Consider the following 15,708-nt stretch of genomic DNA (forward strand, 5'->3'; position numbering starts at 1 on the left):
CGTTTTATGTTCCTATGGAGCCCTGCCACCTGCTGGCACTCTTAGGAACTACTTCTGTGGTAGCCTCAGTCCTTAACCCCTTAAGGACTCAGCCCTATCTCACCCATTTTTTGCAAATCTGACCAGTGTCACTTTATGTGGTGTTAACTTTAAAACGCTTTGACTTATCCAGGCCATTCTGAGATAGTTTTTTGGTCACATATTGTACTTCATAACACTGGTAAAATGGAGTAAAAAAAAAAAAAAAAAAAAAAATGTTATTTATAATAAAATACCAAATTTACCCAAAGTTTTGAAAAATTTGCAAATTTCCAAGTTTCAATTTCTCTACTTCTACACTGCTCAAAAAAATAAAGGGAACACTTAAACAACACAATGTAACTCCAAGTCAATCACACTTCTGTGAAATCAAACTGTCCACTTAGGAAGCAACACTGAGTGACAATCAATTTCACATGCTGTTGTGCAAATGGGATAGACAACAGATGGAAATTATAGGCAATTAGCAAGACACCCCCAATAAAGGAGAGGTTCTGCAGGTGGTGACCACAGATCACTTCTCAGTTCCTATGCTTCCTGGCTGATGTTTTGGTCACTTTTGAATGCTGGCGGTGCTTTCACTCTAGTGGTAGCATGAGACAGAGTCTACAACCCACACAAGTGGCTCAGGTAGTGCAGCTTATCCAGGATGGCACATCAATGCGAGCTGTGGCAAGAAGGTTTGCTGTGTCTGTCAGCGTAGTGTCCAGAGCATGGAGGCGCTACCAGGAGGAAGGCCAGTACATCAGGAGACGTGGAGGAGGCCGTAGGAGGGCAACAACTCAGCAGCAGGACCGCTACCTCCGCCTTTGTGCAAGGAGGAACAGGAGGAGCACTGCCAGAGCCCTGCAAAATAACCTCCAGCAGGCCACAAATGTGCATGTGTCTGCTCAAACGGTCAGAAACAGACTCCATGAGGGTGATATGAGGGCCCGACGTCCACAGGTGGGGGTTGTGCTTACAGCCCAACACCGTGCAGGACGTTTGGCATTTGCCAGAGAACACCAAGATTGGCAAATTCGCCACTGGCGCCCTGTGCTCTTCACAGATGAAAGCAGGTTCACACTGAGCACATGTGACAGACGTGATAGAGTCTGGAGACGCCGTGGAGAACGTTCTGCTGCCTGCAATATCCTCCAGCATGACCGGTTTGGCATTGGGTCAGTAATGGTGTGGGGTGGCATTTCTTTGGAGGGCCGCACAGCCCTCCATGTGCTCGCCAGAGGTAGCCTGACTGCCATTTGGTACCGAGATGAGATCCCCAGACCCCTTGTGAGACCATATGCTGGTGCGGTTGGCCCTGGGTTCCTCCTAATGCAAGACAATGCTAGACCTCATGTGGCTGGAGTGTCAAAGGCATTGATGCTATGGACTGGCCCGCCCGTTCCCCAGACCTGAATCCAATTGAGCACATCTGGGACATCATGTCTCGCTCTGTCCACCAACGTCACGTTGCACCACAGACTGTCCAGGAGTTGGCAGATGCTTTAGTCCAGGTCTGGGAGGAGATCCCTCAGGAGACCGTCCGCCACCTCATCAGGAGCATGCACAGGCGTTGTAGGGAGGTCATACAGGCACGTGGAGGCCACACACACTACTGAGCCTCATTTTGACTTGTTTTAAGGACATTACATCAAAGTTGGATCAGCCTGTAGTGTGTTTTTCCACTTTAATTTTGAGGGTGACTCCAAATCCAGACCACCATGGGTTGAAAAATTTGATTTCCATTTTTTTTTATTTTTGTGTGATTTTGTTGTCAGCACATTCAACTATGTAAAGAACAAAGTATTTCAGAAGAATATTTAATTAACTCTGATCTAGGATGTGTTATTTTTGTGTTCCCTTTATTTTTTTGAGCAGTGTATAATACATAGTAATACCTCCAAAATAGCTATTAGTTTACATTCCCCATATGTCTACTTCATGTTTGGATCATTTTGGGAATGCCATTTTATTTTTTTGGGGACGTTACAAGGCTTAGAAGTTTAGATGCAAATCTTGAAAATTTTCAGAAATTTTCAAAAACCCACCTTTTAGGGACCAGTTAAGGTCTGAGGCTTACATAATAGAAACCACCCAAAAGTGACCCCATTCTAGAAACTACACCCCTCAAGGTATTCAAAACTGATTTTACAAAAATTATTAACCCTTTAGGTGTTCCCCAAGAGTTGATGGCAAATGGAGATGAAATTTCATAATTAAATTTTTTTTTTTTACACATTTTCCATTTTAATCCATTTTTTCCACTAACAAAGCAAGGGTTAACAGCCAAACAAAACTCTATATTTATTGCCCTGACTGCGGTTTACAGAAACACCCGATATGTGGTCGTACACCCCCACGTCAGGGCGTAGAGGGAAAGGAACCCCGTGTGGTTTTTGGAAGGCAGATTTCGCTGGGCTGGTCTATTTACACCATGTCCCATTTGAAGCCCCCTGATGCACCCCTAGAGTAGAAACTCCAAAAACGTGACCCCATTTTGGAAACTACGGGATAAGGTGGCAGTTTTTTTGGTACTATTTTAGGGTACATATGATTTTTGGTTGCTCTATATTACACTGTTTGTGAAGCAAAGTAACAAAAAATAAAAATTCTGAAATTTCATCTCCATTTGCCATTGACTCTTGTGGAACACTTAAAGTGTTAACAAAGTTTGTAAAATCATAGTTTCTTAAATGGGGTCACTTTTTGGAGTTTCTACTCTAGGGATGCATCAGGGGGGGCTTCAAATGGGACATGGTGTCAAAAAACCAGTCCAGCAAAAACTGCCTTCCAAAATCCATATGGCATTCCTTTCCTTCTGCGCCCTGCCGTGTGCCCGTACAGAGGTTTACGACCACATATGGGGTGTTTCTGTAAACTAAAGAATCAGGGCAATAAATATTGAGTTTTGTTTGGCTGTTAACCCTTGCTTTGTTACGGGAAAAAATTGATTAAAATGGAAAATTTGCCAAGAAATACCTGTTTTGGCAGCGTTTTTAGTTTTTATTATTTACAACGTTCATCTGACAGATTAGATCATGTGCTATTTTTATAGAGCAGGTTGTTACGGACGCAGGGATACCTAATATGTTTACTTTTTTTAATTTATTTAAGTTTTACACAATATCATCATTTTTTAAACCAAAAAAACTTTTTTTTGTGTCTTTATAGTCTCAGAGCCATAGTTTTTTTTATTTTTTTGGCCATTGTCTCATGTAGGGGCTCATTTTTTGTGGGATGAGACGACGGTTTGAATGGTACTATTTTGGCGTACATACGACTTTTTTGATCACTTTTACCACCTTTTTTGGGAAGTAAGGTGGGCAAAATTTCAATTTCATTATAGTTTTTATTTTTTATGGCGTTCACCGTGCGGGGAATGTAACATGACTGTTTTATAGATCGGGTCGTTACGGACGCGGTGATATATAACATGTGTGGGGAATTTTATTTTTTTAATTTTTAATCAGGGATAAATGTGTTTTTTTTATTTTTACTTATTTTCACGTTTTCACGTTTTGTGATGAATCTGAGGATGACTCAACACTGCCATCTGCACTGACACCTGTAATACAGTTAAATAAAGAAATCTAACCTCTCGTCATCCATCTCTAAGCTGGATTCACTTTCTGACAGCTGCCTGCACAGGGCTTCTCGTCTTTCCATTTCCCTCTGCAGTTTTCTTTGAAGCCTCAAATTTTCTTCCCTCATGTGGCGCTCTTCTTCCAAGTACTGGGCCATTTTCTCAGTGTCTGTATGAGATAAAAGTCGTTCAGATAAAATAGTAAAGTACAATTGTATTACAGAATGCATAAATATAACAGGAAGGTTCGGCTAACTCAGCTCAAAGCTAGACGAAAACAAGACATTCTGCACAGAGAGCCTGTTAAACCAAATTCAGAGTAATTTTCTAGAAGCGATCCCCTCCTTAAAGGGGTTGTACGGGTTCAGAGCTGAACCCGGACATACCCTTATTTTCACCCAGGCAGCCCCCCTGAGGCTAGCATTGGAGCATCTCATGCTCCGATGCGCTCCCTTGCCCTGCGCTAGATCGCGCAGGGCACGGGCTCTTTTGTTTACAATCACACACTGCTAGGCAGAAGCTTCCGCCTGGCAGTGTTCGGTGACGTCACCGGCTCTGATGGGCGCGCTTTAGCGCTGCCCTAGCCGTTTTACTGGCTAGAGCTGCGCTAAAGCCCGCCCATCAGTGCCAGTGACATCACCGGGCTTCCTGGCAGCCCCATGGAGAGCCCGGTACGTCACCGGATCTGCCAAAAAATGCCTTTAGCGCAGGGCAAAGGAGAGAATCGGAGCATGAACTACTCCGATGCTCATGTCAGGGGGGCTGCCTGGGTGAAAATTGAGGTATGTCCGGGTTCAGCTCTGAACCCGGACAACCCCTTTAAATAGTGGTCAGTTAGCCTGCACATAGAATGCTAAAAATTTTCAGGCCTAAACTAGTAAAATAATTGTACAATATACTCCCCTCACCGTTATCTTACTGATCCTGCATCACGCATCTGCTTGGTCCTGCACAGACTTGCCAGCTGCTGGCACATCAAGCTAAAGAGAAGATAAGTGCCGCACAACCACACAGACCAGTGGCATAGAGCAGTAAAAAACAAAAAACTCTAAGATTTATGAGGCAATGAAAGATATGGTTGGGAAAAACATTCAGATTTTTTATAAAATTTCAAGCTATTCTTCCAGGAAGGAATACTTGGGAACAAGCGTTTGTTCCCAATAATCTGCCATCTATATACACCTTAAGAATTCCTTCCTCGTGCAGTGTCCCGTCTGGAAGGAAGAATCAGGGAGACTGCCATCTCTGTCCACAGCATTTTGCGGGTCAAGTATTTGTGGCTCTTCCTATCTTCTAAGGCATGACAATTTAGGCCCTGGGGGAAATTCATGCAACCCCACCAAATACCTTTAATAGGTATCTGCATTATATGGATTTTTTTTTTTAAATAAATAACTTTGAGAATCCATTTTAAGGGCTTTTTTTCCAAGACCTTGAGAGAGATTTATAAGTGGCTTTATAAAGTTACAAACTGTGTGTTTATGACTTTTAAAATGCAATATATATATATATATATATATATATATATATATATATATATATATATATATATATATATATATTTTTTTTTTTAAGTGCCTCCTTTTACACCCCCCTGGCCCAAAAGGAGGCGTGGCAAGGGCAGGAAAGGGACGTGGACAACAGCTGAGACAAATTTATCTTCATTTACACCAGTTTTCTACACAGCAGCTCACAGCTGCCTTAGATTTCTGTTTAGGCGCATGAACTGCCTGTGCCCCGTCTTAGATGTGGTGCACCCTCCGACAGTGCAGGGCACATTAAGAATTTATACATTTCCCCCTATGTGTCTGATGACCAGTGATCATGAGAAAGGGGGCCCTCCCACCATATGAATGGAGTGGCAGTTGAGCAGGCATGTTGTCTCTCCATTCATCTTGATGGGACTGCCGGAGACAGGAAAGTACAGCGCTCGCCTATCTCTGGCAGTGCAGTAAAGATGAATGAAGCGGTGGTGCACAACTCCATTCATACAGGGAGAGGGAGAGGCAGGAACAGTGTTCTCTTGATCGAAGGATACTCGCCAGTATCCTTCAAAAGAAACCTGAAAACCCACCTCTTCAGACAAGCCTACAACCAGTGACCCTGCTGCCTCTATACCGCCATGACCAGCTTCACCCGCACCTACTGTGTCCTTCTCCCATAACATGTAGATTGTAGGCCCTCTCTCCTTCTGTACCAGTTTGTAACTTGTCTTGTTTATGATTAGTGCACTTGTCTGTATTATGTATGTGCACCGCTCATCATATGTACAGCGCTATGGAATGAATGGCGCTTTAATAATAAATAATAATAATAAAATCGTGAGGGTCCCGACCAAGGAGAACAGGGGAGAAGTTTAAATCTTGGGACAATCACCTTAAATAGGTTAGGCAAGTATTATCCTATTCACTCTATCCCCCAAGTTTATATTTTACTTTTGAACTCCAAAAAGAGAAATTGATCCAGCCCCTGGCGATATATATATATATATATAAATAAATAAATAAATGTGTTGACTCACTTCTATGGCATTATGAAATAGGACATCAGATAAAAGCGGATTGCACAGTTTGATAAGTACTAAGAGGAAGAACCTTTGTTATCGCCTGGAAATGCCAAGAAAACAAAGTACTCAAGGACAAAGCAAGAGCAAATGTCCCAGACTATCATCAAGTTCATTCATCATGTATGCCTGACTTCTCACAGCACTGCCAGACACCGACTGCGCCCAAGTTCAGTAGAGCTGTGGGTGGTCGGGTGCTGCATCCAGAATACAGACGGTTAAAGACGCGTACAAATAAGACCAGTTGCATAATTTATTTTACACCGAGGTACAGCCTGTATTATGGCCCTGTCAAATTCACAGTTCTTCTAGTAGTCACTGGAAACCGTGGACAACTTAGACTCGGTGCACATTACATCTAAGCCTCACATTAAATGTAAATGTCAGGAACCATTCACCAAAAGTAGGGCAGAAGTGTCTTCTCGCCAGTATTCGTTAGCATGCTTTTCCCCCCAACTGTTTAGGAGACTGCAGCATACTGCGTTTTCCTATACAGAAGGATGCGATGTGGTATACAGCTCTTTACCATAGTACCCGATGGGCGATGTATGCCACAATATGCCTACACTGTGGCATACGGCAGAGGTATACATTGGGAGTGGACACTTCTGATGAAAGCCTTGAACGCTGTACCCACTGAGTTATTATTATTATTATTAAAGCGCCATTCATTCCATGGCGCTGTACATATGATAAGGGGTGTACATACATAATACAGATAATTGCACTAAGTATAAACAAGACAAGTTACAAACTGGTACAGAAGGAGAGAGGTCCCTGCCCGTGAGGGCTTACAATCTACATGATATGGGAGAAGGACACAGTAGGCGCGGGTGAAGTTGGTCATGGCGGTATAGAGGCAGCAGGGTCACTGGTTGTAGGCTTGTCTGAAGAGGTGGGTTTTCAGGTTTCTTTTGAAGGATTCCACTGTAGGTGAGAGTCTGATATGTTGGGGTAGATAATTCCAGAGTTTGGGGGATGCACGGGAGAAGTCTTGGAGGTGGTTGTGGAAGAGGTGAGAAGGAGGTCTTGTGGGGATCGGAGATTACGTGTGGGGATGTATTGGGAAAGTCGCTCAGAGATGTAGGGAGGGGACAGGCTGTGGACAGCTTTATACGTACAGTTAGATATATATATATATAACACTATTTGGACAGAGACAAAATTTTTCTAATTTTTGTTCTGTACATTACCACAGTGGATTGTGAACACAATTCAGATGCCGTTGAAGTTCAGCTTTAATTCAGTGGGTTGAACAAAATGATTGCATAAAAATGTGAGGAACTAAGGGTACTTTCACACTTGTGTTTTTCTTTTCCGGCATAGAGTTTCATCCTAGGGGCTCAATACCGGAAAACAACTGATCAGTTTTATCCCCATGCATTCTGAATGGAGAGTAATCCGTTCAGGATGCATCAGGATTTCTTCAGTTCAGTCTTTTTGACTGATCAGGACGGAGATAATACCGCAGCATGCCGCGGTTTCATCTCCGGCGAAAAAAAACTGAACACTTGCCTGAATGCCGAATCTGGCATTTTTTTTCCATAGGAATGTATTAGTGCTATTCAAAATACCGGAATGCCGGATCTGTCCTTCCGGTTTGTGCATGCGCAGACCGAAAAAAAAGGTGAAAAAAATAAATGCCGGATCAGTTTTTACGGATGACACCGGAAAGACGCAGGGCTCCAAAGTTAAAAAGGCTGTGGTGAGGTGGGTTGGGATTGGGTCAAGTGCACAAGTGGTGAGATGTGATATGGAGAGTAAGGTGGAAAGTTTTCCCTTCTGTAATGGTGGAGAAGCTGGTTTTGGGGAAAAAAGGAATGAGCAGTTGTGTAGAGGGTCTGTGGGGACTGTGCACTGAAGCTTTCTCTGATGTTGATGATCTTTTATTTGAAGTATGTGGCAAAGTCCCCAGCTGAGATGAGAGGTGAGGGTAGGGGCACTGGAGGACAGAGAAGAGACTTAGGGCTCTTTCACACCTGCATTCTTGTCTTCCGGCATAGAGTTCCGTCGTCGGGGCTCTATGCCGGAAGAATCCTGATCAGTTTTATCCTAATGCATTCTGAATGGAGAGAAATCCGTTCAGGATGCATCAGGATGTCCTCAGTTCCGGAACGGAACGTTTTTTGGCCGGAGAAAATATCGCAGCATGCTGCGCTTTTTGCTCCAGCCAAAAATCCTGAAGACTTGCCGCAAGGCCGGATCCGGAATTAATGCCCATTGAAAGGCATTGATCCGGATCCGGCCTTAAGCTAAACGTCGTTTCGGCGCATTGCCGGATCCGACATTTCGCTTTTTCAGAGTGGTTACCATGGCTGCCGGGACGCTAAAGTCCTGGCAGCCATGGTAAAGTGTAGTGGGGAGCGGGGGAGCAGTATACTTACCGTCCGTGCGGCTCCCCGGGCGCTCCAGAGTGACGTCAGGGCGCCCCAAGCGCATGGATCACGTCATCCATGCGCATGGGGCGCTCTGCCGTCATTCTGGAGCGCCCGGGGAGCCGCACGGACTGTAAGTATACCGCTCCCCCGCTCCCCGCATGGCAACCAGGACTTTAATAGCGTCCTGGCTGCCATAGTAACACTGAAAGCATTTTGAAGACGGCTCCGTCTTCAAATGCTTTCAGTACACTTGTGTTTTTCCGGATCCGGCGGGCAAGTGGAGTACACGACGGATCCCAACAACTCAAGTGTGAAAGAGGCCTTAAAAGTGTCAAACAAAAACTTCATGTCTGGTCTAAGCTGCCGTTGTCTGTAGTAGGAAGGATTAATCTTATCAAGATGATCTGGATGCCGCAGCTGCTTTACTTATTACATAATTCCCCCATATGGTTACCGCTCAGGTTTTTTCACTCAATTAATAGGCTGTTTAGGGAGCTTATATGGAGGGGGGCTCAGCACGACTGTGGCTGGAGACACTGCAGAGAGGTAAAACTGATGGGGGATTGGCTCTTCCAAACCTGTGGGTGTATTTCCTAGCTTCCCAACTTCAGCATATGAGGGGCTGTGAAAGGCGAGCGGGAGATACCCAACATAGACTATTGAGAGACTTTTTGGCGGCACCAAATCTCTAGGCAGATAAGCTAAAACTGTCGGGTGTGGTGTTCCCTACGTTGCGTCTCTTGCATAAAACGTGGTGGAAAGTGAGGGACATGCAGGGTATTAAAGGCGTAACGCAGTATATTTCTATATGGGACACCCCGTGGTTGCCTCATTTAGGCTCTTTGCAGGGAATGGGGGGGTTGGCGCAACAAGAGCATTATTAGAGTCTACTTATTGATAATACTGGTCTCAAATCTTATGAGCAACTTCAGACGGAAACTGGATTACCGTCCTCCGATTTTTATAGGTACTTGCAGTTGCGCCATGCCTTCCGGGCTGACCATGACGGCGGTATGTTGAGCACGGAACTGCAAAACAAGATTATTGCGTTTATAGAGAAGAGGGATTCCTCTTCTGGAGTTATTTCTTTGCTCTATCAGACCCTGCTGGATCTATTTCTGCAAGACCATCTGGTAAATAGTAGGACAAAATGGGAAGCGGAGATGGGGCCATTAGAGGAAACTCATATTGGAGAGGATTCCGCAGCTCTCTCTCAGCGAGGCCCATAGGCTGTCGCACTTATATCTAATACATAGGGTTTATAGAACTCCTCAGTTTCTGTTTAATATTGGACTTCGGATGGACTCCAAATGCCCGCGATGTGGGGAGGAAGATGCGGGTATGCTGTACATGCTGTGGTCGTGCTCGGCACTGGAAGGTTTTTGGTGCATGGTGCTGCATCTCATTAATTCTCTGTATGAAGTTACACTGGATGTGACTCCATTTGTCTGATATATAGGGGTATGTGGAGGACTTGCCAATCACTGAGCCCAGGAAGATAGCAGTGGCCAGAATGTTGTATATGGCTCGTAAGCTGATTGCTCAACATTGGCTGGATGAGGGTAGTCCTAGTAAAACCGAATTTATAGCCAAGATTAATTGGTTACTTAATTTGGAATGAGGGGTCTATAGGAAGAGGGGTGCTATGGCCAAATTTGAAAAGCTCTGGACTCCTTGGATTGATGCCCCCGGGCTGGCGTCCAGGGAACTTCAGAGATACCGTCTGGGATTAGTGTGAGGGTGCTATCACTTAATGTACATATCTGGCTCCGTGGTTGGCGATTTCTTATAGGATACATGGAATGTTTCTACGCTATGTAATGTGGGGAGGTTATGGCCGATAACAAATGTATATTCCAATTAGAAGATCGCAGCTTTTTCTATCAATGTTTTGTGTGATTGTTGTAGGGAAAGGGCTTGTGCCTTTGTAATTATCATGCGGTTGTGATGATGTAACCGAATGTTGAAGCTATGGAAGATGGAGGGCATCATAATGATGGTTTGTGGGGGGAGGGTATGTGGGGGTTGGGGACTTATGTTTGTATTATTAAAATGCTAATAAAAATTACTTAATTTAAAAAAGTGTTAAAAAGCTGTTTAGGGCTGTGGGACACGGAAGATATGAGAAGTAGGCCTGTTTTGCATCAGCTAGTGAGGATTTGAAAATAAGAAGGGATTGCTTGTATGTGGTGAAGTGATACTTCGAATGGGATTTCTTCCATCGCTGCCTGTGAGTTTTTTGGTCAGGCTGGTGTGCCAGGGTTGTCTGTTGATTTTTCGGGTTTTGTTGTGTGTGAGGGGGGTAGCAGAGCTGTACTTATTGTGGCGTTATACAGAGTGGAGGCAGCATCTGCGTCCTGGAGGGAACAGATGGTAGCGAGTGGCAGAAGAGAGTCAGAAAGCGAGCGAAAGTCAAGATGTTTAAGGTTCCCTGTGGGGGTGTGCTAGTGTGTGGACCGGGGGAGCAGCAGAAGAAACGAGTGAAGAGAAGGTGAGTAGGCTGTAGTCAGATAGGGATAGGGAGCAGATGTGGGTAAAGATTAGATCCAGAGTGTGACCATCTCTGTGGGAGCGGAGGACCACTGTGAGAGGCCAAAGGAGGAAGAGAGTGATAGAAGCTTAGAGGCAGCTGAGGAACGATTGCTCGCGCGAGTGCCATTTACTTTTACATCCCCCTTACCGCTTTTACAAAAAGTGGGCAGGAAGAGGCAGAACCTCAGCAGCACCCCAACTCACTTAACATGTGCACCAGGAAACTGGCACAAATAAGACCAGAAATTTACATCAACTACCTTTTCTGGGTCAGATTTCTTTTTCTGACCCATGCAACTCCCAACAATGTAATAGAATTATTAGCTTTTAGGTTTGGCGCATCGTACACCAGTGGGATTCGCTATTAAGCCTGAAGCCAATCCTAATGCATTCCCCCAATGGATCTGTGAATGAGCATCAATAAATAGACAAACATTAAATGATCGCTTTTCACACACATTTCGCATGAGTCCTGGCATCAGACTTATCCAGGGGAATCGCACATGCGCCAGCTGTCTGCGCACTTCTGGGTCGCGCGAAGTGCACAGACAGCTGGCGCACGCACGATTCCCCTGGATGAGGCAGCCGCCAGGACACTGCGTGGGCCCGAACGTATGGATCAAGTGCGCATGCGCGAGATTACGGCGCACTGGGGGAACAAAAAGCAGAGGAGAGGAGTAAATAATTAACAGCGAGGTGGCGCTGGCCTCCAAGATAAGGGTCGCGGCTGGGCTCCAACAGCGGGAGGGACAGCCCCTTGGGCTCCTTATGTAGGTAATTAGCATACGAATAAAAGCGATTTTTAGCAAAAATTGAAAGACGTGGGGGTAAGACTAGCATATTTTTATCTAGACCAAGGGGACTGACATGATATGAAAAACTCTGTAGGGAAAATCTGGCCGACAGAATCCCTTTAATGAACTTAAAGGGGTTGGCCACTTAATAGCTAATCTTAGGCTACTTTCACACACGCGTTTTGAGCGGATTAGTCATGGACGGATCAGCTCAGATAATACAAAACCGTCTGCATCCATTCAAAACGGATCCGTTTGTATTATCTTTAACATAGCCAAGACGGATCCGTCTTGACCACCACTTAAAATCAATGGAGGACGGATCAATTTTCTATTGTGCCAGATTGTGTCAGTGAAAACGGATCCGTCCCCATTGACTTACATTGTGTGCCAGGACAGATCCGGATCAGCAGCGTTTTGGTGTCCGTCTCCAAAGCGGAATGGAGACGGAACTGATGCATTCTGAGCAGATCCTTTTCCATTCAGAATGCATTAGAATGCAAACTGATCCGTTTTGGACCGCTTGAGAGAGCCCTGAACGGATCAAACGCGAGTGTGAAAGACTTAAATGCATTCTTGCAACTTACTGATATAGAAAGTCAACTCTTTCACCTGCACATCAGTCGCCTCCATAAGATGGTGGCAGACGAAGGGACATGTCACCAAACATGTAATTCAGCCTCCTCCAGTGAAACAACATGAGCTAGATTTCTGGTAACAGAACCTGCTGATGTACGGAAGGCAAGTGCAGTTTGTTCTGCTAGAGTGGCAGTCATCTTTTGGACATGATTACTATGCAGACAGGAGTGAAGACCTGCCAGACGTGGGCATTGCTTCAGTAATAAAGACAATGGTGATCGTCAATAAAGGATATATTCGGTTGTAGAATAAATGCATCTAACACATTTGTTAGGGCTCATGTACACGGCTGTAGCCGTTTTTGAGATCCACAATATACAGATACCGGCAGTATGCCTTACGCATTTTGCGGAAGGGAACGTCCCGTCCATAATAGAACAGTCCTATCCTTGCCCATAATGCAGACAAAAATAGGACATGTTCTATATTTTTACCGGTGCCAAGGAATAGACAAACTGATGCGGACAGCACACGATAAAATGAATAGTCTGAATCCGAACATAAAATATGTGGATTGGATGCGGACAAAAAATAATGTTCATGTGCATGAGCCCGTAAGAGTAGCTATGATGTGGTCAACAAGAGACATGTATGAGTAATGAGGCTGGAGAAAGTCCAGCAAAATGAATCATCTTCTGCTTACGCTGTAGCTGTGCAGCTCTCAGTTGCTTCTTTAGCCTTTCTACTTCATTCTTAAGGAAACGTATGTGTCTCATCATGTTCTCTGGGGAGTCTATCTCCATAGATATGTCACGAGGTGAAGGTGGAGCAGACACTGGTTGGTCTAATTTTTCCTGTAAAATCCTAAGGAGACAAAATACAGCTATAAGGCTTAACACATGCTTTTACTGGTTGACAGGTTAGGCTACTTTCACACTAGCGTTTTTGGTGGATGCGGCATGGTTCAGCAAAAACGCTTCCGTTACTTATAATACAACCGCCTGCATCCGTTATGAACGGATCCAGTTGTATTATCTTTAACATAGACAAGACGGATCAGTCATGAACTCCATTGAAAGTCAATAGGGGACGGATCAGTTTTCTATTGTGTCAGAGAAAACTGATCCGTCCCCATTGACTTGCATTGTGGGTCATGACGGATCCGTTTTGCTCCGCATCCCAGGACGGAAAGCAAACCGCAGCATGCTGCGGTTTGCTCTCCAGTATGAGAACGGAACGCAATGCATTTTGGAGCACTCTGTTCTGTTCAGTTACGTTTTGTCCCCATTGACAATGAATAGGGACAAAACTGAAGCTTTATTTTCTGGTATTGAGCCCCTATGACGGATCTCAATACCGGAAAACAAACGCTAGTGTGAAAGTAGCCTAATAAGGTAATATCCAAACAGTTGCATAATACTAACAGTGAAATCAATTTAAAACATACCCATCATAAATTAGTAGTACTTGTGATTACAGTGATTACATAAAGTCCTGCAATAAAGCGGTATGCAAGGTAAGCAGCATCATCTTTACCTTCAAGTAGCCTGAAGCCCCCCTTTTGATGCCTGCAGTATTTTGCATGGAGGAGGGAGAGGAGAGTGATACAGCTGCAGCTTCTAGGTTTTTGTGACAATGCATGGTGTAAAGCTTGTCGGACCAATGGTTATTACTATAAATTCCCATAAACGGCCAAGAGTGCATGTTAATTTCAATAGCCAGCGGGGAATAAGATGTCACCAGACTCCTGACAGCATCTGACCTTCTGCTGGAACAAGGATCGAGAAGCCCCCATGAAAATGACAGGATCAGACCATCTTTCTCTTACTTGTATGGCCAAATTTAAAGGGGTTGTCTCACTTTAGCAAATAGTATTTATCATGTAGACAAAGTTATTACAAGGCACTTACTAATGTATTGTTCTTATCCATATTGCTTCTGTTGCTGGCTGGATTCATTTTTCCATAACATTATACTCTGCTCGGTTCCAGGGGTTATGACCACCCTGCAATCCAGCAGCGGTGGCTGTGCTTCCATACTATATGAAAAAGGGCCGTCCTCTCTGGTGGCTGGGAGTGTGGGAGCGCATATAGGCACGCATGCGCAGCAGCTCCTGTCCCGCCCACCTCGTTTCAGCGCTGCAATGATGGAGTGTACGATGCAATGGAAAAATGAATCAAGCCAGCAAAGGAGGCATTATGGACAATCACAATACATTAGTGCCTTGTATTAGCTTTGTCTGGAAGCAGCAGGGGTAAACACCTGAAGGTCACTACACCTATATTGTATGTCCACCCTCAAGTCAAGCCATCATTAGCTGCTACAAGAAAGCCTTGAAAAACCAACCTTTTCTCTGCTTCCAGCTTGTCCATCCTCTTCCAGAGACGATTGACTAGTGCTTCTTGTTCTTGCTCCAGGGTGTTTTCAAGGTCAATCTTCTCACGTCTTAGCTGAAGGCATAAAAAAGATTTTTGTTAGAAAATCAACATACGCATAGCAGTGGAGAATGTGACAGAATATAGCTGAACCTTCACCTAAGGGAGGGCAGAGCAATGTTTGGCACTCCCAGCTGCTGTGAAACTACAACTCCCAGCATGCACACCTCCTTGGCTGTTCTTGTAACTCCCACGGAAGTGAAATGAAGCATCCTGGGAGTTGCCATTTCAGAACAGCCAGAATGCCGGGGTTGCTGATCTCTGCTCTAAGGCAACAATGAAAAAGAACAAGAATGTTATAAACCTAGAAAAAAAAAATGTCATTAGATATTTTACCCAATGAGTGAAGCAAAGTACGAACAGTCATATGGAATGAAATCCTCAGATGACCAGAAGAGGCTGAGCCATGACCGATCATGATGGGGTAGTCTTAAGCTGGAAAGCCCTCTCTCCAATTTTGTGAATAAGGATGTTTTCTTGTGATGTCAGACAAATTTATATCAATGCAGTGGAGGTTTATTTAACTGAAAGTTTTTTTATTTTATTTTAATACCGATGATCTGTCCTCTGGATAGGTCATCAGTATCTGATCGGTGGGGGTCCAACAGCCGGGCCCCACAGAAATTAGCTGTTTTAGACTGCACCGGCACTTGCAGTAGCGCCACTGCCTTCTCACAGCTTCTTCTAGGCCAGTGACAACAGGTTCATCTGTCACATGCCCTAGGCGCAGCCTAGCCCCATTTAAGTGAATGGGGCTGAGCACGATTCCCAGTACAGCCACTGCATAATGTACAGCGCTGTGCTAGGTAAGCTGCGAGGAGGG

General features: G+C 44.6%; 1 protein-coding gene across 1 annotated transcript in view; it reads right to left on the reverse strand.

Annotated features, from left to right (window-relative positions):
• Positions 1-15,708, reverse strand: part of CCDC6 (coiled-coil domain containing 6) — a 60,518-nt gene that overhangs the window by 7,148 nt on the left and 37,662 nt on the right. The window contains exons 4-6 of the mRNA XM_040435902.1: positions 14,797-14,900; positions 13,154-13,314; positions 3,617-3,773 (exon numbers count right to left, since the gene is read on the reverse strand). Coding sequence (XP_040291836.1) covers positions 3,617-3,773; positions 13,154-13,314; positions 14,797-14,900 — 422 coding nt within the window. The remainder of the gene's footprint in view (positions 1-3,616; positions 3,774-13,153; positions 13,315-14,796; positions 14,901-15,708) is intronic.

Source organism: Bufo bufo, chromosome 6, assembly GCF_905171765.1.
Source record: "Bufo bufo chromosome 6, aBufBuf1.1, whole genome shotgun sequence".
Lineage (NCBI taxonomy): Eukaryota > Metazoa > Chordata > Amphibia > Anura > Bufonidae > Bufo > Bufo bufo.